The sequence below is a fragment of the Chionomys nivalis genome, chromosome 2 (assembly GCF_950005125.1).
Source record: "Chionomys nivalis chromosome 2, mChiNiv1.1, whole genome shotgun sequence".
In the NCBI taxonomy this organism is placed as follows: domain Eukaryota; kingdom Metazoa; phylum Chordata; class Mammalia; order Rodentia; family Cricetidae; genus Chionomys; species Chionomys nivalis.
Genome location: NC_080087.1, coordinates 81,242,503 through 81,268,149, shown reverse-complemented (window position 1 = coordinate 81,268,149; position 25,647 = coordinate 81,242,503). Strand labels below are relative to the sequence as shown.

Below are 25,647 nucleotides of genomic sequence, written 5' to 3'. Positions count from 1 at the left end.
CATCATGTTTACATGAATAATGAGGGAGTGAGCAGACATATTTTCCACATTAGCTGTCTCAACATGACTCTTCAAAGTTATTACTTGGTGCACATGTGTGTGCCACAGCACACGTATGGAGGTCAGAGGCTGTCCTCAGCAGCTGAGGTGTATGTGTGTGTGCCACAGCACACATACAGAGGTCAGAGGTCGTCCTCAGCAGCTGAGGTGCACGTGTGTGTGTCACAGCACACGTACGGAGGTCAGAGGTCGTCTTCAGCAGCTGAGGTGCACGTGTGTGTGCCACAGCACACGTATGGAGGTCAGAGGCCATCCTCAGCAGTTGCTTCTGCGACTCAAATTCAGGGCGCCGGACTTGTGTAGCAAGGGCTATTCAGTAGCTAGCCATGCCCCAGCTAGACTTCTGAATTCTCTGCGGGTAAATTCTATATGTGTCTCTGCAAAACCTTAGCATGCAAAAGAAGTATTTCCCCACCTGGGTGTGGCGGGGGCGGGACGAAGATGTGAATATAATTGGCAGCTGCCTGGGGTAGGGACAAGAACTACACATGGCTGATGAGATCTTTCTGGAATGAATCTTGGTGATGGATGTTCAACTGTAAAATCACCTCAGGTCATTAGAGCAATGAAAATGTGATTTTTATAAGTAGATCATATCTTGTTTTGGATGTATTTATCTTATTTAGTTTATTTTTAAAAGATTTTATTTATTATGTATACAGTGTACTGGCTGCATGTATACCTGCACACCAGAAGAGGGCACCAGATCTCATCATAGATGGTTGTGAGCCACTATATGGTTGCTAGGAATTGAACTCATGACCTCTGGAAGAGCAGCTAGTCACAGTTGATGAGGTCTGAGTGGATGGCTCTCAGCCTCTGAGCCATCTCTCCAGCCCCAGATGTATTTGTTTTTATTTTATGGGTATGGGTATTTCTGCCTACATGTCTGTGTCTGTGCACCATGTACAGTGAGCCTGGTGTCTGGCGTCCAGTGTCTGGTGTCTGTGCATCACACGCAGTGCAGTGCCTGCAGAGACCAGAAGAGGGCGTTGGATCGCCTGGAACTGGGGTTACAGGCGCCACATGGATGCTGGGACCTGGGTCCTCTGCAAGAGTAGTCAATGCTCTTAGCCGGTTGGTGGAGTTGCACGCCTTTAATCCCAGCACTCGGGAGGTGGAAGCAGGTGGATCTCTGAGAGTTCAAGGCCAGCTTGGTCTACCAGAGCTAGTACCAGTGCAGGCTCCAAAACAGGCTCCAAAACTACAGAGAAACCCTGTCTGGGGGGTGGGGGGGAAGAGTAGTCAATGCTCTTAACCGCTAGCCATCTCCATACCCCACCCCCAGGACATTATATATTAATAAAACTGCTGTGAGGCTGGAGTGATACTCCTTGGCAGAGTCAAGGGTCGCGGTGGGGAATTAGGGTGGAATAAGGATAAGGAACACAGTTGAGGGTGGGATAGGAAGCAGGCAGAGTTGGGAGCAGGATGGGGGTACAGGTAGAGGTTAGGAGGTTGGATAGGGGAGCAGGGAAAAAGTCTGGAGTAGGATGGCACACACAGGCAGCACGGGGGTGAAGGTAGAGGAAAAGGTGGGGTGAGGAATGAAAAAGATCACAGGACGGAATAGTAGATGCAGGCAAGAAAATGGGGATGGGGTGTGGGGGTCACAGGCAGAGGGAGTTCAGCAGAATCGCCAGATCTGAACTGGGGGCGTCAACGAGGACTCCCAGAGGACCAAGCCGCTGAGCCAGGGCTTCAGGGATAACGTTGCTCCTGGCTCAGACGACAGTTGTTTTTTCCAAAAATGATGTCTCCTTGTGAGTGGAGCTCGTTTGCAAAGCCAGCCCTTAGGCTACTCCGGCTGGCGCAGCCATGGCAACTAGGGGGCGCTGTTCCATCCCGTTCCAGCCTCAGCCCTACGCTTCCGTCGCTGTAGCAGGATGCCAGCGCAAGGCTCTCACAGACCAGGGGGGTTGTGCTTGGGGTGGCCGCCCGTGGGGGCGAGACACTCCAACATCTGGAGGGTGGAGCTTCCCAGAACATCTCCGGAACCCAGATTCTCCCAGCTTGATTAAGAACCCTGGTTGATCCTGGGCTCCACAGCTGTGAGGGAGGGGAGATTTCCTAAGCGCTAAGAAGGGGACCTTCCTTTATTGGGGTTAAACGTGTCCACATTGGGTTTCATGGTCTGGGTTGATGAGGATGACTGACCAGGTCACTTCCTCTTTGTGTGGTAGCCTTTAGCGGACTAGCTGAACCTCTTTCCACCCAGGTACTAAATTCCCCAGGTTTCCAGGGGACCTAGCTGGTCATTTCCAGTCTCCGCCACTGAGGAGGCTGCTACCGGAAGACATAAAGGAAGCATAAAGGAAGACTGTGGAACCATGGGCATGAGAATAACACACGCATCTAGGACTGCCCGGGATAGGAACAACGGAAACCGCCATAAATGGGCTGCCCATGCATGGTAAAGCATTGCCCGGGCATAAATGATGAAATGCAGGGGGTACAGAAATGGGCTGAAAGGATGTCCCCGAAAACAAAGTCAGTATGGAGTTGGTCACTATGATTGTTGGGGATAGGCTACCATAGGTCAGAAGCCTTAACTCCGGGTCTCCTGGTTCTATTCTGATGTTTATAAACAGGGTCTCGTTACATTGCCCTGGCTGGCCTTTGAACTCAACCGTCCTCCTGTTTCAGCCTCTAGGGTGCTGGGATTATAATCGCGTGCTACACCAGGCTTTTTCCTGGGTCCATTCTGACTACCCAGTCTGGGAAAAGGGGGTGGGAGTCGGGGGACTGGTCTGTGATATCTGTGCAGACCAACTGGCTCAGAAGAGCAAGAAGCGCCACCCAAGCAATGGGAGAGAAGCTGATCCAGTGTGTGTATGTGTGTGTGCGTGTGTGTGTGTGGTGGTGGGGTTGGTTAGGGAGGTCCTGGTGAGAAGCCAAAAGTTTGAATGAAAGGATCCCATAGGCATAGAGTCTGGCACTATCGGGAGGTGTGGTCTTGTTGGAGTAGGCGTAGCAGTTGGGGGAAATGTCACTGGGGGAGGGCTTTGCAATCCCAGATGCTCAAGCCTGGCCTAGTGTGCCTCAGTCTCTTCCTGCTGCCTGTGGATCCAGATGTAGAACTCTCAGCACCTGTCTACCTGCATGCAACCATGGTTCCCGCCAGGATGATAATGGACTAAACTCTGAACTGTAAGCCAGGCCCAGTTAAACGCTTTCCTTTGTAAGAGTTGTGGTCAGGGTGTCTCTTCACAGCCATAAACCCTACCCAAGACAGATGCCCATCTGTGAAGCCATCCCTGGTGCCCTCCACACGCAGGGCTGCTGAGGGGCAGCTCTGGGAAAAACTGTCCTGGTCGCAGGAAAGAAAGGCTTGCCAAAATCTGTCTAGTGACAATCCCACACCTGAATGCCAGCATCGGAAGGCAGAGGCAGGCGGATCTGAGTTCTAGGCCGGCCAGAGCTACATAGTGAGACCCTGTCTGTCAAAACAAACAAATGAAAAACAAAACACACAGAAACTGCCAAGGAAACTTTGGCCCTAGTTCCAGAAAGTGCAGCTGACAGACATTTCCCAGTGTGGTCCAAGAAACACACGGATGAGCCTTGGAATGTTGATATTGAACTCATCAACAGGAACTCACAACGTGTCCTTCTGATTCCTCGTCTCAAATCTGTTAACAATTAAGGGTTTATTAATTCTGGGCTCCCTCTAGGAGCCACATGATAGGTCTGTGGGACACCGCTCAGGGATATTTTTAAATTGGTAAAAGGGGAAAGGTTTTCTTTGAGACAGGGTCTCATGTAGTCCAAGATGGCCTCAGATAACGGTAGCTGAAATCGACTTTGAACCCGGGGTCCCCCTGCTTCCAGGTTCCTAATACTGGTATCACAGACAGGGATAGCCATGCCTGGCAAGTGGAAAGGTCCCACAACTGCAACCTTCCCTACACACACCTCACTCTCCCAACGGCCACCATTATATTCTTCCTTTATTGACTGTCCTTGTATAATACAAATCTGCAAGTTTAGATACAAAAAAAATCTGGAAATAAAAGATAGAAAAGTACCCGCCAGGCACCCCTTCCTCCTCTTCTGGGACCCCTCCCCAGCGGGCACCGACATGAGGTAACTGAGCGTCTTTGTCCCTCCCCCCTCCCCCTCTCCTGGGTCCCCTGTCGGGCCCCACCCCATGAGACCTCGGCCCTACGGAAGACATGGTCCCCGAATGGGGGAGGGGGACTGGGCAAGCACAGCATTGGCAGTGAACGCAGCGTGGGCAGAGGGGAAGCCCTTGGCTTGTGCTGTGTGTACGGGGCGGGGAGGGGATGACCAGGCTTGAGGTGGGCCGGGGAGCGCCCCTAAGTGGACATCCCTCCTCCATTCTGCCCAACACTGAAAGGTGGAAGGGCAACAGAAACTGGGGAAAGTTGCTTGAACCGAGGGTATTCCGCATCTGGGGTTGGGGAAGGGGCACCACCAGCCTAAGTCCGACAGTGAAATGGTTCCCTTAGCCAGGCTGGGTCCATCCCTGAATTCCATCTTGGCGCAACCTAGGCATCACAATATTGGTTCTGTAGTGGTTTGTGAGGGGTGGCGGAGAGAAGGGCTTAGAGGGTGTGGTGAGGGGCGCAGCCCGGGGAGCAGCAATAGGGGAGAGGCTGGGCCTCCCCTCCTGAGTGTGGTGCACCTGGGGCTGATGAAGTGGGAGCAGGGCAACATGGGCTACAGTTCAATCTCGAAGGTCTTCTGCAAGTCACCAGAGAAGGGGTTAGAGGGCTTCTCCACAGCGGGTTTGCCTTCTAATGCTGCCCACTGGGCCTCAAAGGGGTCCAACTCAGGGGCTGGGGCAGGCGCTGGCTCTGGGGGCCAAGGCGCCCCATTGGGGCGTGGACGGGCCTGGCCACCAGGGGCGCTGGGTGCAGCAGGTGGGGGGAAGGCCCCGGCTTTTCCAAGCAATGTGGCAGGTTGGGGCTGAAGCTGGGCAGCTGAGCAGAAGGCATTGGCCACCATCTGTGAAGGTGTGATGCCCACCACTGGCACCCGGGGCATGGGTGGATAACCCAGGCCTGGGTAGGCGGGCACGAATGGAGGCTGCATGTGTGTGGGTGGCAAGAACACAGCCACCTGGGCAGCTGCAGTGTCAAAGGGCCCCACGGGGGCAGAAAAGGGTGGAAGGGTGGGGGCCATGGTGGGCATTGGTGGCACGGAGGCTGCTTGCTGCTGCTGCTGCTGCTGCTGTTGCTGCTGCTGCGCTTTAGCCACTTGGGACACTTCCTCCAGCCATCGCTCAGCCTCTGAAGGTGTCCGCTTGTGCCCGGGCTGGAAGGCAGCTGCAGGGGGTATGGAGGGCTCGCCCCAGGCAGAAGTTCCTGGAGAGAGGCAAGTGAAAGGTATAGGTTGCCACGAAGAAACCCAGGAGTCAGGGTGGCTTGGGGACCAAAGCCTGGGTTCTACAGCAAGACCGTCTGTGAAGCCCCGCTCAGTCCTGCCCCACTGTCCAGATGACTTCACCTTAACTCAGCAGGTTTGCAGAGGGGAGAAAGGACAGTTTGGAGACTCTACAGCCCTTGATGGATCTAAACAGATCAACACACTACACCCACAGCCCAATGTCCTTCCCCTGCCTGCCCTGAATCTGCTGTTAATGATAACCATGGGGGCGGGGGGGGGGGGCTGGAGAGATGCCTCAGAAGTCAAGAGCACTGGCTGTTTTTCCAGAGGTCCTGAGTTCAATTCCCAGCAACCACATGGTGGCTCACAACCATCTGTAATGAGATTTGGTGCCCTCTTCTGGCCTGCAGGCATACATGCAGGCAGAACACTGGATAAATAATAAATAATTTTTTATAAAAGATTTGCCTTAATTCTAGCATGTCTGGCACTATTTCCAGAGGCTAAGATTCTACGATGCACAAGTCTTTCTCAGACTACCCAATACAGGAAGATCTCACTGCCTTGAGTTTGTATCTTGCTAAGGTTGTGGGGGTACATTTTCAATGTTTGAGATTCAGAGAAACTTCAGAGCTCGGAGAAGCCCCGGCTCTCAGGTGATCTGTTGTTCTCAAATGATCGTGTGGCTCTGAGGCAATCCCATGGTTCTCAAATGATCCAACAGCACAAAGATGATACAGGGTCCTGGGGCAATCCCATTCCTCTAAGTCTAAGCTCATCCCACAGTCCCAAGGCAACATAATGGCTCTAAAGTAATCCTGCGGCTCTGAGACAATACACAGTTCTAAGATTCTCGCTCTGAACCATCTGTCCCTAGGATTCCCAAGGTGGCCCTTCAGGTGTAAAGGAACGCAAGAGAGCCACTGGAGAGTGGCGGCCCGGGGGAGGGCTGCTCCTACCTGTTGTGGCAGATGGTGGCCCTGACGCTGGCACTCCAGCACTGGCAAAGGATGAGCTGATCTGTGTGCACAGAGCATTGATGCCATCACTGTCACTGGCACCAGGAGGCTCCATCTCAGGCACTGTGATGTTACAGAATGGCAGAGATGAGCAAACAGCTTCTGGCCTGCCGCAAGCTGCCTTTCCTCTGTGTCCTCAGGACCCCCGCACGACCTAGTCTTTGTTTCCAGAAATATGCAGGGCACTAGGTGACCATGGCCACTAAAATAACTGCGCACATGGATGTGTGTGACCAGAGAGTGGAGCAACAACAAGAGCCAGTATGTGGCATCAGGTAACTGACCGTCACAGTGACCCCAAACCAGGATCTCAAGATCTGAGTGACAACACCCGGAAGAGATGATGAGTCTGCCCATGTGCATTAACTAAATAGTGCACTCTGCCAGACGTACAGCAGATGCATGGAGGATCTGCATCCAATCTGAAGGAATGCACGCTGGCCATGTGGATGCTCGCTGGCTGGGGAGTCCCTGGTCACCCCTCCTGGCCTCGCTCGGCACATACATCATCATGGTGGAAATGAAACTATGCCAGCAAGACAGGAGACACAGAACAGGCATGGGGGTCTCATACGAGCCTGGGAAGAACAAAGGCACGGTTTAGAGAAGCCACAGCCTGGCACGTGTGGAGAGCAATAGCTCTCTATGCTGTCTTCAAGGGCACAAGGTGAGTGTGACGTAGTCTCTACAACCATTTCCTTAATAACTGCATGTGTTCGTCCAACAAGGCAAGGCAGGGTCTGAGGGTGTGGCTTCCAAGAGTGATGGAGGTTGAGGTGTGTGGTGCAGAGTCTACCTGTGCAGTAGACGTGTGTGTGTGTGTGTGTGTGTGTGTGTGTGAGAGAGAGAGAGAGAGAGAGAGAGAGAGAGAGAGAGAGAGAGAGAGAGAGAGAGAAGGCATGCAGGGGATTTCTGAGCTTGTGTGAAGCTAAGTGTGGGGCATTTTAAAGGTGTAAATCCAGACACGTAACTTCTGAGTGCTCCTTTCTGGTGTATGTGCAACTTCAGTGTGTATGTGATTTCTGCACATATGTAACTCTGAGTTTGTGACTTCCAGTTTCTGTGGCATGTACGTCAGAATGTGAAATTTCTGCATAGATACTCACTCTCGGGTGAGTGTGCAACTGGCCCCAGGAGTGGAGGCTTGGGAAGCTTGCCATCTCAAGCATACGGATGACAAACTCCATGTGTGTCTGATGCCATGGTGCATGAAGACAGCAAATGTGAGGGTGTGTGACAAGCCAAGGAGTTCTGCAGGACATGGAGGACATATCACTTTCAATATGCAGTCATCTGACCTTCGCCCAGTGGAAACGAATCAACACCCTCCAGATCCACCTCCGCAGCCCTGGGAGCCAGCAGTGAGAGTCGGACTCATGGCCTCAGGACCTCTCACAGCCCCTTGCCTGTTTCCTATGGCAACAGCACAGCACTGTGTCAAGTCTTTCATCTCCCAGCCCACAGCAGACATGGCTTCCACAGACAGGATCTTGCTAGGTAACCCAGGCTGTCCTTGAAATCATGATCCTTCTGCCTCTGGAACGCTGGGCTCCTGGTGTCTTAGGTCACGACAAACAGCACCTCTTTCCTTTCCCCAGCCCAGGACAGACATTAATAATCAAACACAATGCTTCCCCGGCGCCCCACCTCCACTGTGCTCTTTGCTCACCCACCCGCTACTTGGACAGATTTTGTAATTCTGTTGACCACACTCTGGAAGTCTCCCTTAGGCAAACACAGGATATATGCTGCTGTCCCTGCCTGCTCCAGGGAAAGTTTTGCTGAATTAATTGTGTAGCCTACTGTCATGCTCCAAAAGGATCTCCAATCACATCAGACATCAGGATATCAGGCTATCCCTCTACTCTCCCCGACCAAGGCAGACATTGCGAATCCACTGTGGTCCTCTCCTGAGCCAGAGAGATCCTTTTATCAATCACTTAATACAGGTCATAGATCTATCCATCAAATGTTTGGAAAGAGCATTAAACTATGGTGCTTTTGTCCCGGACATAAAGGACATCCACGTTGCGATGTCTTTCCCTTGCCTGTGGTAGACTTACCTGCCTGAAGGAGACAAAATGTGTGCCACCTTGTCTGTTCCCTGAGTAACCGCAGGCACTGTTAACTGACCATGACTGCACTACACGTCTACGGCTGTCCGCACTACACGTCTATGGCTGTCTGCACTACACGTCTATGGCTGTGTGCACTACACGTCTACGGCTGTCTGCACTAAGCCCAGCTGACACGCTTTGCCCGCAGCAGGCATGACTTATCCATCATGTTTGTGCTAGCGCTCTTCTAGTCCTTGCCCACGGCAGACACTGTTAACGACCATATGTTCCACACGCTTAACCTCGGCCCCTGGCAGACAGTGCTAATCAATCACAATCTAGAGCATCTCTCCTCTACCCCTTGCCCCCATCAGACAGTGCTGGTGGATTCTGATGTCCTTCCTCCTGATCCAAGGGCTCACCTGTGCCCTTCACCTGGAAGTCTGTACGGCGCTGCAGGGTGGACGGCAGCTCGTTCAATCGCAGGCTCAGCTGACGTTTGAAAGGTGAGTTTTTCTGGCTGAGCGCCGGGAACCCACGAAAGGAGCCCTGGCGAACCAGCTGCTCCAGAGGTGCGTGGCGCCGGGGAATGGCAGCAGCAGTGGTGCCTGCGGCCACTGGGGTGCCTGCCTCCCCCTTTTCACCAGGGGATGTGGTAGCTGGTGTTGGGGACACATGCCCAGGCTGGGCAGGGCCAGGAGGCACAGCGGGAGCGGCTGCTGCCTCTGCTAAAGACACAATAGACAGCTTGTTAGTTACCTCACTTAAGGCATTGGAAACCAGGCCAACAGGCCTTGTGCTCATAGTGCTGGGGATGGAACCCTGGGTACTGTGCGTAGTAGCCAAGCAGTCTCTGCTAAGCTACACCCCAGCCCCTCACTGGGGGATTCTAGGCAGGGGCTCTACCACTGAGCCACACCCCAGCCCCTCACTGGGGGATTCTAGGCAGGGGTTCTACCACTGAGCCACACCCCAGCCCCTCTCTGGGGCATTCTAGACAGAGGCTCTACCCCTGAGCCACACCCCAGTCCCTCACTGGGAGATTCTAGACAGGGGTTCTACCACTGAGCCACGCCCCTGTCCCTCACTGGGGGATTCTAAGGAAGTCCCCTACCACTGAGCTATAATCCAGCCCCACCTGGTCTTCTTGGTCACTCCCTAGAGCTACCTTGTCACCCCCCACATCCCATCCCCCAGACTCTGAAAAGTTGGCCCACCCAAGCCAAGATCATTTCCTCAGGAGGCCACTGGGAAATTGTCCTCTAGCCTGACCCTCCATCTCTCTAGCTTCCTGTTCTCAGTTGCTCTCATCCCCGCTTGGGCCCTCTTTCTTTTCCTGACCATTTTCATTTACTTGGTACACGAATACCTGTGAGACACTGCCCCAGGAGCCTTGCAAATGTTAACTCATCCAAATCACACAACCACTCGCATGGGCAGGACTATAGCCATTTTATAGATATGAAAACTGAGGTGATTAGTAAAGGCACAGGTCTCCAAAGGGGCGGGATGACCCTGGAGCTCCCCTGGAATCTCCTGTGCTGTGTCTTTCTCTGCACCCTCCCACCCCGTTTCCCTCTCTCTTACTGTTCTGCTCCCCTCCCTCCTCCACGGTTCTTTCTCAAACCCGATTCTAGACTTGGTTTAGCTCACATTATCCTTTCAGAACCTTTCCAATTTGTTCTAACTCTTCAGTCTGGGTTCCTTCCACCCTGGGAGTCCCCCTGTCTCTGAGTAGTTTGGACTCTCCACTTCAAAATGCAGAATGTTGTCCCATGAATTCTTAAAATTGAGATGCTCCCTGCTAATATACCAGCATTTGTTGCTGGTGCCCTGCGTTGAAAACTCCAAGTCCTCTGCAGGGACCCCTAGATGAGCCCGCCGCACCTGCCACTCTTCCCCCAATGTGTGCAGCACCCACCTTTCTTCTTGTCCCCAGCCTCACGCTCTGCAGGCCTGCTGCCCCCCGACAGGCGGAAGGAGCCCTCTCGGGCAAAGCTGGTGCGACTGGCGTCGAAGGCAGCCGTCACTCCACACTCTTTCTCCCGCCGCTGCTTCCTTTCCAGGCAGGCAGCGAACGCACAGCCCACAGCGTGGCTCAGCCTCTCGCCCTGCAGGAGGTGGCCCGGTTAGAAAGGTCACACCAGGTCAGGATGTCTGCAGCCAGGGGACCCCAGCCCAATCCCTTCGCCTCTCTGGACTTGAGTGTTTATCTGCCAACCAGATGAGCAAAGCGTAGAGCCTTGAGCGGGGATGCAGCTGGGTTACAGGCCATCACTCTATCTAACGCCAGAACTTCAAAAGCTGAGGCAGGAGGATCCAGGGTTCGAAGCCAGTTTGGATGACAGTGAGAGCCTACGTCCTCACTCCCTAAACAAGAAGTTAGATGCAGTAATCCTAGTTACTTGGGAGGCTGAGACAGGACAATCACTTGAGCCGGGAAAATCCTGACCAGCCTGGGCAGCATAGAGAGCCATGCTCAAAAAATCAAGCTGGGCATGGTGTGTAGTCAAATAATCCCAGCATGTAGGAAGCAGAGATTGGTGGGTCTCTGTGAGTTCAAAGCCAGCCTGACCTACATAGTGAGTTCCAGGATAGCCTGGGCTACATAGTGAAGCCCTGTCTCAAGGGAGGGGGGAATGAACTGTGGAGGTGAGATGGCTCAGCAGGCTGAGATATTTCCTGTCAAGTCTGACAACGGCTGTGAGTTTGAGACCAGCTTGATCTACAGAGTGAGTTCCAGAACAGCCATGGCTACACAGGGAAACTGGAAAAAGAAACAAATGAAAGGAAGAAAACAAAAATCAGGTAGGAAGCATGAGAAAAGGTCTCCCGTGCTGACCTCTGGCCTCTACAAGCAAGCCCACACATTCATGTCCACACACACAAGTAAATATAACCACGGGGGCACAAGGTAGCTATGCTGGAAATACAGAACGCTCCGGAAAGAAGCTACAGACTGCCTGACAGAGAGCCTGGAAGACAAACGGCCGCGACAGCACTGCTCCCCAGAGGGAGCTGCAGCTAATGAAATCTCTGTCGAAAACCCAGTGGTGTCTTTGCAGAAATGGAAAAGCTGCTTCTGAAATTCAAATGGAATTCTGAGGGATCCACGATAGCCAAGCCAATCTTGAAAATCAATCAAACTGTCAGGAGTGGCGCACGCCTTTAATCCCAGCACTTGGGAGGCAGAGGAAGGTGGATCTCTGTGAAGTTTGAGGTCAGCCTGGTCTATATAATGAGACTCTGTTTGAACAAACAAACAAAATCAACTAAGTAACTAAACAAGCAACTCCCCCTCCCAAACAAACAAACTAATCTAGAGAGAGAGAGAGAGAGAGAGAGAGAGAGAGAGAGAGAGAGAGAGAGACTAGATAGCCCAGAGTGACTTAGAGGTCACTATATAGCTGGGGGCGGGTCTTATATTCTCAAGTCTCCTGCCTCGAACCAAGCCCAGATTCACAATTCAAAATGCCCAATTTACATGTTTCACTTAAGATTTTTTAAAAGTCAAACTGAAGAAGTACTAAGCATTCCATGATCACTATCTAAAATCTGCTACGCCTGGTGCTCTAAGCCTGAAATCCTAGCACTGTTCAAGGTTATCTTGGACTATGCAGGAAGTTTGAGGCCAGCCTGGGCTATGCACAAGACTCTTAAAAAGTCAAACACAAGTCTGAGGAAGACGGCTCAGTTGGTTGTGGCGCGTGCTCTACAGACACTGAGGACCTGAGTTCAAATCCTCAGTACCCACGTAAAAAAGCCAGGAAAGGCTCCGTCTCCCTATAGCCAACACTGAAGGGTGGAGACTGGTGGGTCCTGAAAACTTCCAGCCCAGCCAAATCACCAGCTTCCTGTTCTCCGAGATGTTGTTTCAAGGCAATAAGGAAGAGAACAGAGGGATGCTATCAAACCTGAAGGTCACAACCTGTGCCCAAATGAGTCTGCTGCCAACTAAAGGAGACAAATTAAGTGACAAGCAGAAAAAAATGTACCCATATGGCCACATCAGGAGGAAGGGACTGTGGGACCTTGTGGAAAACCTGGCGGTATACAACCACAATGCCCCTTGGAGAAGCCACTGCGGCTATCCCCATAGTGTCGATGTCATTGTGCCCAGTATCCCACACACAGCCAGGTGGCTGGACACTGAATCCACACCACCAACCATGGGCAAGCACGGTTTCCAAAAATAGCCACCACCCCCATGTGCTCTTCCAAAACTTCTCAGTCCCTCATCAGAAGTGGAGGCTATGTTCACGCCGCCCACCCCACCCCCTGAACCTGGAAAGACCTCTGTGGCTCACTGAACACAGCCCCTTGGCGCCAGATGAGGTGATGTCAAGACCATGTCCAAAATGGCCACACAGCTTCCCACTAGCACACTTATGCTTGGTGCCTTCCCCTGCTCTCCTTCTCTCGAGACTCACTGTAGAGCCTTCGGTCTCGTTCTCTCGAGACTCACTGTAGAGCCTTCGGTCTTCCTGTGGCATCTGTGCTGGGAGGGTTTAGGGTGAGGCTCTCTGACAGCTGGGGGTGGGGTTGAACTAGCCAGTCTGCTAATGTAACAGCCCCAGGTACTACCTAGGAGTCAAGATAAAATGAGAGACCCTGGAGCCAGGATGCCCCAGCTAGGTCTCCCTCAGATTCCTAAAAACTCCAGAGAGAGGGTCAGCAAGATGGCTCAGTGGGTAAAAGCACTTGGCACAAAAGCCAGTGACCTGAGTTCAATCCCCAGGCCCCACATGATAGGAAGAGAGAACCGACTTCTCTTGTAGACCAGGTGGATCTCGAACTCACAGAGATCCGCCTGCCTCTGCCTCCCAAGTGCTGGGATTAAAGGCGTGCGCCACCACAGCCAGGCAAGAACCAACTTCTGGAAGTTGTCTTCTGATGGTCACATGCACTGTGGTCCACAAGTCATGCTCAACCGCACAGACACACGCACACGCGCGCGCACACACACACACACACACCACGACATAAGCAAATTTAATTTTAAAAGAGAAATAAGTGTAATTATAAGCCCCAGGATTTCGGAGCAATTTGTTCCTCAGCAAGTAAATAACCGATGAAAGCATTACACTCTCCTCCCACAACACAGAAATAAAACATTCTAATGTTTTAACATTCACCGTGTGTGTGTGTGTGTGGGGGGGGAGAACGTGTGGCACCATGTTGATCCTGGGGATTGAACTCGGGACTCAGGCTTAGCAGCAAGTGCCTTTACCCTCCATCTCTCAGGTCCCAAATAAATCTTTATGTATTTTTCTTTTTTGGTGGTTTGTTTATTTTTTTGTTTCTTTTTTCTTTTGTTTTTGATACATGGTCTCTCTATATAGCTCTGGATGGCATGAAATTCACTCTGTAGACCAGGCTGGCCTTGAACTCACAGAGATCTGCTGCCTCTGCCCTGCAAATGTAAGGATTAAAGGTATGCACTACTACACACAGCCTACTTTAAAAAAAAGATTTTTTTATTTTCATGGGTATGAGAGTTTTGTCCGCATCTATATGAGTGCATTGCACGCATGTCCTGGAACTGGAGTTGTGGATGGGTGTAAATTGCTGTGTGAGTGATAGGAATGAAATCTTGGCACTCTGCAAGAGCAACAAGTGTTCTTAATTGCTGAGCCATCTCTCCAGACCCCCAAAATATCTTTAAAAATAAATAAATAATTCCAAAAAAAGAAAAGAACCACAAACAAAATATACCAAGGCTGAGGGAATCCTGGAAACAATTAAGACATTGAGAAGGACCCAAGGGAGTCTCCTAGGGCAGAAAACTGCATTGACCAGTGTGCCTGATGCAGAAGCAAAAACTTGTGGAGCTACTGGGCTTGAGGGTGAATGCCTTCTGCAATCCTAACATTTAGGAGACAGAGACAGGAAGATCAAAAGTTTAAGGCCAGGGCCTAGAGAGATGGCTCAGCGATTAAGAGTACTTACTGCTCTTGCTGAGGACCTGGGTTCAGTTCCCAGCACCCAGACTGGGCAGCTCACAACTGTCTGTGACTCCAGTTCCAGGAACCTGATGCATATACATACAGTCAGGAGTGCACACACACACTAATACTAAGACTGATACAGGGTGATGATAACCAATGTTTTCCTTGATGCTTGGTATGCATAAACTAACCCACTCCCATCACATTAGAGACTATGCATACCTCCTCCTCCTCCTCCTCCTTCTTCTTTTGGTTTTGTTTTTTGGGTTTTATTTGTTTGTTTGTTTTTCAAGACAGGGTTTCTCTGTGTAACAGTTCTGGATGTCCCTGAACTTGCTCTTAGACCAGGCTGGCCTTGAACTCACAGAGGGCCGCCTGCCTCAGCCTCCAGAGTGCTGGGATTAAAGGCGCCACCATAACTTGCACACACTTCCTTCTTGAGATGAGAGGTCCTGGTCCAGAGGGCCCAGGACTTGGGGCATGCAGCGTGAGGGAGAGGACCCCAGCGGCCTGCACTACTCACGGAGTCCTTGAGAGCCAGAAAGCAATGGCAGATCCAGCGGCGTGTGGTGCCGTCACGGCATATGTAGGAGAAAGCCTTGTCCAGGTTGCGGTCAGGAGCGCAGAAGGAGACCTTCTCGATGGTCTGGTCTACAAGAAGGTCCTAGGAAGGGTTGAGGAGGCAGGCTGTGTAAACCATCTCTGCTGCTTGCACACATCACATGATCTCATCCTGAATCAAATGCGGACCCAGCTGTCATGGAGATAGCTGTGGGCTAGCCTGCCCCAGGATCATGATTTGGTCTATCAGATCCATCTGAGATGGAGGAGACATCTAGAAGCACAGACTTAGGAGAAAGACTGGACTCCAGGGCCTGCAGGAGCCAGGAAGTGCCATTAATTCTTCTCCCAGGAAGAATTAATTGGACAGGAAGGCAGGGAACAGTATTCAGGCAAAGAAACAGCCTGTGCAAAGGTGACAACACCCAGCATGCCCTGAGCACCTCCTGGCGGGGGTCTCCAGGCTGGAGTCAGGGGAGCCAAAGGAGAGCAAACAGATGCCCAGAGCCCAGGGCTCAGGTGACGGCCCAGTGACAGACTTGCCTCCATGCACAAGGACCTGGTTCAAGAGTTCTCACTCCCATCTCAGAAAAAGTCCCAGACCCTGGATCCTGGGGATCTCGTCTAAACACAAAATAGGGCTGGGATGTGCTCAGGTGGCAGAGTTCTAGCCTAGTACATAGGAAACCCTAGGCTGCATTCCCAGCAAGGCCAGAACCAGGCACGGTGATGGATGCCTGTCAACCCAGCACTTGGGAGGTATAGGCAGGAGGACCAGAAGTTCAAGACCATCTTTGGCAAAACAGTGAGTTTGAGGCCACGAGGGTCATGCTGGACCCAATTAAACAAAAACTCCAAACATGTAACAACCCACATTTGTTGATATGCTGAGCTTTTAAAAAATTTCGTTTTCTTCCAGCATGAAGCCCAGGATGGCCTTGGATTTGCAATCCTCCTGCCTCAACTTCCCTAGGGCTAGAATCACACACCTGTACCACTATACCCCGGCTCCTGGCAGAAAGTGTTTCTGGTCGGCCGCCCGCCTCCCCCTTCCATTGTGTGTGTGGGTGCATGCGTGTACACATGCATATCAAGGGCCAGGGCTGAGCTTGGTAATCATCCTCAGCCATTCTTCCATCTTAACCATTGAGACAGGGTCTCTTAATCAAACCCAGAGCTCACTGATATGTCTAGTCTTGCTAGCCTGCTCACTCTAGAGATTTTCTGAGGTTGGAATTACAGGGAGGACACTAGCAATCGTGTGGGCTTCTGGGAATCTCACTTCACGTCCTCCTGCCTCCGTGGCAAGTGCTTTAACCATTGTACAATCCCGTCAGCCTGATCTTACACAATGCATACATACAGGCTTTCTGATTTGATGGCAGGGTCTATTACAACCTGGTTTTTTCTTTTTAAAGATGAGGCAACGGGAGCCCAGAGGGGTTAAATCTCATGCCCAGGGTTTCTCAGTTGGTGACAGGGTGGCTGGGACTGGCGTTGAGGTGGCTGCTTCAGTTCGTGCACACAGGTACCCATTCCCCACACCAGTTCTCAAATAACCGCAGCCCTTGGTCCTGAATTAGGACTATGCAGTCAGCCAAGCTGATGCAGGAACACATGGCTGAGTCTAGAAAGCCCCCTTGGGAGGAACATCCCATGGTGGACGGGTAAGTCTCCCTCCACCCCGAAGACAGCCCTCCTACCTTGGTTTTGTCGTCCACCACTCGGAGTCCATCGGCTGACACCCACAGGACAGACTTCACGGACTTCCGGCCCATCTGGGGTGAGGGCAGGGAGCAGAGCGGCCTGGTCAGGATCACCTCTTCCGATCTGCTCCTACCCCCTCCCTGCATCCAGCCCCTCACTCACCGCCTTCAGCTTCTTCACAGCATCTTCGCAAACATGCATCCCCCGGGACTCCTCCACCTCCACATGACCCAGGTACTGAGGGGGAGGAATGAAATAAACACAGTAATCAATCACTCTCAGCATCACCAAGCATCTCCATACTCAGGGCCACAGTTCTCAGCCCATCAGGTGCAGTCATTCGCTCTGCATTTCCAATCCATAGGGTGGGAACCACACTTCTAGCCCAGACACACAGCTAAGAAAACAGATTTGGGTCCTGTCTGTCGCTGGGCCTTCATGCCTCACTCTCGGCCTTCTGAGGGCCAGCATGCTCCTGTGTGCCTGAGGACATGATGAAGGCTGCTCTACCCGCCCTGACATCAGCTAAAAAGGAAGCTGCCCAGCGCTGGAGATGCACCTCAGTGGAGGTCTGCTTGCCTAGCATGCACAAGGCTTGCTGGCTCTTTCTTTTTCTCTGTGTAGCCCTGGCTGTGCTGTAACTCACTCTACTAACTCTGTAGACCAGGCTGGCCTCAGACATCTGACTGCCTCTGCCTCTTGAATGCTAGGATTAAAGGCGTGCACCACAGGCAGGGGTCAGCCTGGACTACAGGCAAGCGCTAGTAAAGTCATAGGAACTACACAGAGAAAGCACATCTCATGCTTTTTTTTTTTTTTTAAGGCATATGCCACCATGTTTGGCTAAGGCCATTGGTTTAATCCCTAATATGCACACACGAAGACACACACACAGAGCACAGATCCGTGCCCACTCTCCCTCCTACGATGGCAAATGGAAATCGGGGCTTCCTGCAGATGCAATAACTGTCCCTGGAATTGGAATGAGACTAAGTTCCATTACCCAGAGTTGCAGTTTTAAGTCCTTATAACCTCCCTTCCTCGTGCTGGAGATGGAATCCAGGGCCTTCCACAATGCTAGAAAAGTGCTCTACCACTGAGCCACACCCCAGACCCTCACTGGGGGATTCTAGAAAGGGGCTCTACCACTGAGCCACACCCCAGCCCCTCACTGGGGGATTCTAGGCAGGGGCTCTACCACTGAGCCACACCCCAGACCCTCACTGGGGATTCTAGGCAGGGGCTCCATCACTGAGCCACACCCCAGCCCCTCACTGGGGGATTCTAGGCAGGGGCTCTACCACTGAGTGACACCCCAACCCCTCACTGGGGGATTCCAGGCAGGGGCTCCACCACTGAGCCACACCCCAGCCCTCACTGGCAAGTGTCTCCTGCTAAGCCACATGCTCCCTGCTGTACAAAGCTGTTTTCATTTAGCAGATGCTCCCTTATTAGCTGACACTCTTTCCCCACTTTCATCAGTACTTCCTGTGCCTGCCACATGAACCCCTCACATTTTGGGTACACTTCTAGGGAAGAGAAAACCAGGCTGAGGACCTAGTCTCCCAGATGAGAAGTGAGAAAGGCTGAACCCCACAGCTCAGGCCTCCCTGGGAGAGCGGACTACGTTGTAAACCAGAATGTTCAGAACAGGAAAAGAGCCTTGCCAATGCTGCCACCTTTATGTAACCTTTAGTGCACGTTATCTGTGAGCCCCTCAGGATTATCCCCCAAGTGATAGCTGGTGTAAGGCAGAATGTGTTAGGCATGTGGTCAATGCAGGGGGAAGTGGGAGGATCTGGAGTTCAAGCCAGCTTGGGGTACAGAGTATGTTCGAGGCCAACTTAAAGAGACAGAGCCTAAAAACAATAAAGGAGGATGCTTTGTGTGTGCGCACGTGTGTGCATGCTTATACGCAGGGCCTCCGGTTCCAGTTCTACCAAAGTGATGGGGCGTGTTCTAGGACTACAGGCAAGTGCCACCATGCCAGTGCATTTGGAAGTCACCAGTCACAGCTCCTAACACAGAGCCCCACAGTACAGCCTCACAGCAATGGCCTCGGACAATCTGCCCAGCGCCCCGGGATCAGCAGGCACGCCGTAGGCACAAAACAGGTGATCCATACTGTGCACTCACCCTGACAGGGAAGCTGCATGTGCCCTTGCGCACTGCATCCTCGTCTGCCTGCCACTGGTGTGGGCGCGATGCCTCGGGCACATAGGCTGGCTTCCTCCGCCGCAGACTCTGCCGTAACTTGTTCATGGTGCCCGCCCCGTCTAGTGGCACAGGACAGGGATATGGGTTAAAGATGGAGGTCAACGGAGTGTGTGGAGATGAGGTGACAGGGCTAAGGGCTTGCTAGAGGAGCAGGTGTGGGTGAGTGGCTCCACCCGGTGGATACTGGTTATGTAGAGGGTTTCAGAATTGTGTATCCAGGGCTTCAGGGGTACACAGCAAGGGGCACGGAGGTCTGGGTGGGTGGAATCACAGGTCATAGACTTTAGGGGTTCAGAGGTTTGGGGTATGATGGAAAAGCCACAGAGATCCAAAGAATGAGAGGTCAGGGCCCTGGAGCTTGAGGACTAGGGGTCAAGGGTAATAATGTCTGGGGGGTTGAGGACACGAGGGTCAGTGAAGAAGGTGATCAGGGATAAGAACACGTAGCCAGGTAGCAGAGCTTGGCCTAGCCTGCAAGTCTAGAGTGTCTACTCCAAGTTCAAGGAAAACAGGAGAGAGACAGGAAAGGAGAGAGAGGGAGAGAGCAAGAGGGAGAATGTAAGATGTTCAGTTCTCTGACAGCTGAGTGTAGATGAAGCGAGGCCTCAGGTGGTGCGTGCTTGCAACAGTCAGAGGCAGTGTGTCCGGGAGGCAGGCTGTAAAAGACTCCTTACGTGAATGACTGTTCGTGAGACTTTGGGCGTTGGCTGTGAGGGAGCCTGCATCTACAAGAGGGGTTGTTATCTGTGAGCATGCATCTCTGGAGGTTTCTGCTGCAGGGCACTCGTGTCTGAGTGGCCATGTGTGTGCACCGGTGCATGCGATGTCTCTGTATAGTTCCTGTCTACGAGAGCTTGTGGTTTCTGTGAGTGTTGCCTTGGATGGATTGTTGGCCCTGAAGGGTGTTTCCATGACTGGTTTCCATAGGGCAATGCTTCTGTGAGAGGGTACGACTACGTCCTTTAGAGCTGCTGCCTCTGAGTGGGAGTCTGTGACCGTTATCCATAAGATGGTGCCTATGTCCAAGAGGGCAGATGCTAATGAGACTGTATGTAGGTGGCTTCGGTGAGGGTTGATGCTTTTGTTTGCTTTCTCAATCTGGCCACTCCAGCTGTGTCTGCTGGATGGTGAGAGTCCATTTGATGTTCTGCTGTCTACTTCTTCTATCTGCTACTCGATATTTATTGTTTTCCTTTTGCTTGCTTTATACTTAATAAACTCACTCATTCAGAACCCAAAGCAGGGCTATCCCAGGTCATTCTCCTGGCTGATAGTGTGTCTGTAAAGCAATGATGTGTCCCTGAGGGTGTGTAGTTGGACTGAGACCATGGCCATCGGTGTGATTGCTGACTGAGTGTCTGTTGTCTCAGAGTGCTGAGCACTATTTGTGACAGTGTGAGCCAAAGCGTAGCTCTTTTGGGGTTCACAGGTGCTGTCTGTGAGGCTGTCGGTCTACAGAAGTGTGGCCATCAGAGCTGTAGTCATAGCACAGCTGATGGTGTTTGCCTAACATGCAGGAAGCCGTGTGTCCCATCTCCAGCCTGCATAAATGGGGCATGGTGACACATGCCTTCACTTCTAGCATTTGAAAGGGGCTGGAGTATCAGTTCAAGGACACACTTGGTCCCAGCACTCGGGAGGCAGAGGCAGGCGGATCTCTGTGAGTTCGAGGCCAGCCTGGTCTACAAGAGCTAGTTCTAGGACAGGCACCAAAGCTACAGAGAAACCCTGTCTCGAAAAACCAAAAAAAAAAAAAAAAAGGGACACACTTGGTAATATAGTGAGTTCAAGGCCAGCCTGAGATAAAGGAGACACTGATGTCTGGACCTACTGGCCTGTGCATACTGGGTGGAGACTATCATTGTATATCTCTTTTCTTCTTTTCCTCCTCCTCTTCCTCCTCCTCCTCCTCTTCCTCCTTCTCTTCAGCATCAACTCACTATGTATCCCTTGACTGGCCTAGAAGTCGCTATGTAGACCAGGCTGACAATAAACTCCAAGAGTTCTGCCTACCTCTGTCTCCTGGCTGTTGGGAGTATAAGCAAGCACCAGCATCTTACTGCTTTAGAGATGGGTCCCAAGTAGCCCATGTTGGACCCAAGCTTGCTATATAGCTAAAGCTGGACTTGAACTCCTGATCCTCATGCTCAGCCTCCCAAGAGCTGGGATTATAGACCCTCACCATCTTATCTAGCTATATATGTCTTGAGTGTATTTCTAAGAATGGGTGTACAAGTGCCGGTGGTTGCCTGTGTGCTGTCTGGAAGGGTCTGTAGATATGTGTACATGTAGATATCTGCCTCTGTGTTTGTGTGAATAAATAGTCACTTAGCAAATCTAGAAGTATGCTTGTTGCTGCATTTGACAAGCATGTGGAAATCATGTATGTACAGGTTGAACTGTAAATCTCTGGATGTGTGAAGGTCTGAGTGTGTGTACCTGCAAGAGTTTGATCTGTACATAACCACTGTGTGCAGGAGGTTGTTGGTGTCTGTAGGTGGAGGTTTAGGATGTGTGTCTGTGACCGTGGGGGCTTTGATGGTCACTGTGTACAACAAAGTATACAACGGAGCCTGCGTGACAGTGGTTGGCAGTTCCTCTGGTCACACTAGCCATAACCATGACCCATGGATGATACAAACCCTGTCCTTTGTCAAGCTGGTCACTCACCTGACTCCGTCCTGAAGGTTTCAGGGGGCCCCAAGGCCCCACAGGGGGCTGGGGACAAATGCTGACCAGGTCTCCTGGGTCCACCCTGCTCAAGGGAGTGAGAAGATGAGAAGTTTGTGGAGGGAAATTCGGTCCCCTACTCAACCCCCACCTTGGGACCTTAGCCAACCCCTCCATCTCAGGCTCCCTAGTAAGAACCCTGGTAGTCATAGCAACTGTTACTAGGGAGACCAGCCACCTGGTTCTATGGGCCCAGGAAGGAGTAGGTGTGTTGGGGGACACTGATGGGTCCCTCGGTACCCAAGGAGATGATGGGGAGTGGCTTTGCCCTCTGCTGTCATGTCCAGGGTTAAACACAAACACAGCCACACACACCTGAGCAGCCAACAGTTTTCTTAGCAATTTGGTCATATCTCCGCACACTTTATGACACAGACATCACAACAGCTATGTGCCTCAGGTCATAAGACACAACTAACATCTGGCCACATGTTGGTACTCACTGGCACACACAGCTCTCCATGTGTCCACAGGCATGTGTGTGTCTCAGCCAACCACAGGCACTTACTCAATCCAACAACTGATAACATCCACTCTTGGCTATGTACAATGAGCTGGAGCAGGCACATGCAATCGGGTGATACATGTCTAACTACACCTCATGACAGCTGTGTCTCCTAAGCCACACACCCTAGGCAGAAACACATACAGACTGGCCACCTTTCGGGTCACCATAAGTACTTGGTCACACAGGAGCACAATCACCTATGTGGACTGAGGCACACTGGTCTTACCAAGTCCCGCACCCCCTCCACACCCCAGCAACACACAGCTGTAGATGCACAAGGTCATTCACCCTCAAGCAGCACCAGCTACATCAACACACTTTGACAGTCACAGACTACCAGGGGCATGCCCACGTTTGGTCATCACACGCACTACGTGCTCCTCTGAGACAAGCACCCTTATGTATCAGCCTCTTTTTATGGACAGCCACACGCTGTAGACACTGATGGCCACAGCCCGAGCATCACAGACATAGCATATCATCAGCCAGAAGCCAAGGGACCCAAGGATGACCGGCCTCAGACAGTCACATACATTCCAGAAACAGTTGTGTATGGAATCACTCTCCATCAGGGCCGATGGTGCCCAGCCATCTGTCATGCTGGTACCCTATCACAGATAAACAGTCTCCATGAGGATTCAAGTCACGTAGACAAGAATGTGGCCGCATATAATCAATCACGACCCCACGTGGACAGATACACAAAGTCACAGCCCCACTAATACTCAAAATCTCACAACACACAGTTCGGTTCTCCACACCACAAGTACACAGTTGGGTGCACACATAAACGGCGTGACCCAGTCAGCATTTACAGCTGGCTTTACATGGAAAACACAGTCACTTCACCACCAAATCACACACACCCTCCCAGTCTAGGACACCAGCATAGAGTCCCCCAGGGTCACAGACAACTGGGTCATACACACACAGAGGAATAGAAGCTGGTCACCTATGTATCCCCAGTGCAGGCTGAGTCCCACACAACTACCCTTTCATAGTAGACAAGAGTTTCAGATATTCACAACTCAAATCACACATAGGTGGCTGTGGTTCGTACTCAGTATCACACAGCTAGGTGGAGTGCTATTTGTACAACCTCAGTCACACACACAGACATGGCTAGGGACATACAACACAAACCCAAGCACAATATGACTTCAAACACGACAGCAGTGCGGTGACACTCATGGAGACAAAATCAGTCAGACATAAGCACAACATGGTGCCACATATGGCCATCACCACAGTCACAACCCTACTAACAACACTGTCAACAACACTGTCACAACTCCACCCGCATCTTCAGTCAGCCACACAGAAGTCCGAACCCAACACAGATGTTGACATACACCAAGGTACACACACACAGGGTCACAAAAGACATAAGCACAAACACAACCTCCTAACCACAACCACGCACCCCTCTAAACATGATCCAAAAAGTAGAGGAGCTTGTACAGTGAGCAGCTGCCATTCACATCCAGTCACACAAACACTGGGGCCACACACACACACCACGGACACCAGCACATCCAACCACAAGCATGCAGAGAGACAACGTAGGATTCCTTCTCCTTGCCAGCTGCAATGCAAGCACACACACGGACACACACACACACACACACGGACACAGTCACACAAACACCAGGTCACACTTCTAGCCACCTCCCCAACCCTTGCACCCCCACCCCATACCACACACAAAGCCGCTGGTCACCACAGAGGCTGCAGACAGGTTTCCACCGGTCTCTGGGGAGCCGCCCCCAGCCCAAGCTAAATCCTGGAGCCTTGGGGGTGGGGGGAATCCGTCTGGCTAGGAAAGCTGAGCATTGTCTCGGGGTGGGGCCTCTCTTAGACAGCTGAGCAGCCCTAGGGACAAAGGGGGTGGCCTAGGAGACCAATGTCTTGAGACCCCTGACTAAGCATGGGGTGGAGGTGGGGTAGGGGAATGCCTGAAATTCTCCTTATTTTATTCATGCTGGGGTGGAGTTCCAGACACAGGGACCTTGTTTTGAGAAGGGGATTTGCCTGGGACACCGCCCAAGGGCTTGGGGGGGGGGGGACGGGAGGCAGGCTGGATCCAGGACCCCTGGGAGTAGACAGTACTTGGATGACCCCCACACCCCACAGCCTTGGCCTTGGCAGTTCTATCCAGGGAGCTAATCTTCAAGATCTCGATCAGGGGGCTGTTGTGCTCGAAGAACCCTTCTGGCAGGAGGAGTACGGATTTTGTCTGGAATAGGCTCAGTTAAGGCCTCAGCTTGATAAAGGGAACTGTGTCCCGAACCTTGAACACCAAACCTTGCCCAGGGAGTTGTACCTAGAATTTATGCAGCTCTGTCCTTGATTTGGGGGGAATTTGTATCCCAGAATCCCTATTTCCAGGGCCTTCGCAGAGATGGCCTGTCCTGGAGACCCCAGTCTGGCAGGTTTAGGATTGCCAGGGGCTTGTTCCCGGACCCCCACCCAGGACCACCCTCTCCAGTCTTGGCATCTTCTCTCCATCCGGGCGCTGCTGCCGCCTCCCACCCTCCGCCACATCAGCAGCGGCGCCGCCCCCGGCCCGAGCCCCCCGAGCCCGCCCTTCTCACGCTGGCCACCGCGCTGCGGGACATCCAGGGCCCGGGCGCCCCCGCCTCCCGCGGCCCCGGCTGGGCCCGGCTTCCCGAGTGCTGCTGCTGCTGTGGCGGTGGCGGCTCGATCTGACGCGGGCCGGGCCCAGGGCCGGCGGCTGGTGCGGGATGCAAGCGCGCGAGCCAGCTCGGCTCCCCGGAGGATTCCGTTCCGGGGGCGGGGGAGCATCCCTCCCTCGGCGCCCCGCCCCGGCCCCGCCCATTGGCCCACCGCCTGCTATATATGCAAAAGAGACTCCGCCTCCCCACAAACCACTCCCCCATACAAATACTACCCGGTCTCCTCCCATGCAGAAGCCGCCCCGCCCCGCCCCGCCTCTTGGCCTGGCCTTGCGGGAACCTGCACGCATCCCTGGTGGACTGCCTCCCAGGTTCAGGCGCAGGTTCTGTTTCCTTCTGTTACCCCTGACCTCAGATCCCCTATGGTTCTGCTTCTGAAGAATTGCTTTGGGAGGCGCCTTGACGTCCTCAGATCTTGCTTAACCCCACGGTTCTCCCAGCCCGGCGGGGGCGGGCAGAAGCGGTGACGAGGCACTTTTTGCAAGCAAGGGGAGGGGAAAGGAACAGACCCCGACATCCTAGAGGGAGAGCACTCTGGCTTGCGGAGAGAAGGCATTGGGATAGGACCAGGTCCTAGTTCTGGACGCTGCTGCACATCCACTCCGGCCCTGTGGGTTTGGCAAAGCAGCTGGTAGGGGCATTAGGGCCCATTAGCAAAGGCGAGGTTGTCATGTGGGAGCCTGAAGCTGGGGGTGAGGGGCGAGAATGTGTGATAGGAGGGTACTTCTCAGCTGCCACAGCCCTCGGAGCAGGTGGTCAGCACGTGGGGGGGGGGGGTTGGAGGAGGTTCCC

At 52.6% G+C, this 25,647-nt stretch overlaps 1 protein-coding gene across 4 annotated transcripts; it reads right to left on the bottom strand.

The window, feature by feature from the left end:
- Positions 1–3,998: 3,998 nt before the first annotated feature.
- Numbl (NUMB like endocytic adaptor protein) lies at positions 3,999–25,271 on the bottom strand. Of its 4 annotated transcripts, none has more exons than XM_057761498.1 (10): positions 25,206–25,271; positions 21,592–21,676; positions 18,841–18,980; positions 16,867–16,941; positions 16,701–16,775; positions 14,960–15,100; positions 10,410–10,599; positions 8,911–9,216; positions 6,372–6,494; positions 3,999–5,390 (listed from the first exon to the last, which is right to left on the bottom strand). In XM_057761498.1, exons 3-10 carry the CDS (start codon positions 18,964–18,966, stop codon positions 4,744–4,746), a joined length of 1,683 nt encoding a protein of 560 aa, XP_057617481.1. In that variant the 5' UTR covers positions 18,967–18,980; positions 21,592–21,676; positions 25,206–25,271; the 3' UTR covers positions 3,999–4,743. The 4 variants fall into 4 exon arrangements, with proteins under 4 accessions (XP_057617481.1, XP_057617480.1, XP_057617479.1 ...); XM_057761497.1 differs by lacking the exon at positions 25,206–25,271 and adding an exon at positions 24,754–24,977 and having other exon boundaries at positions 8,911–9,213; XM_057761496.1 differs by lacking the exon at positions 25,206–25,271 and adding an exon at positions 24,754–24,976.
- Positions 25,272–25,647: the final 376 nt, after the last annotated feature.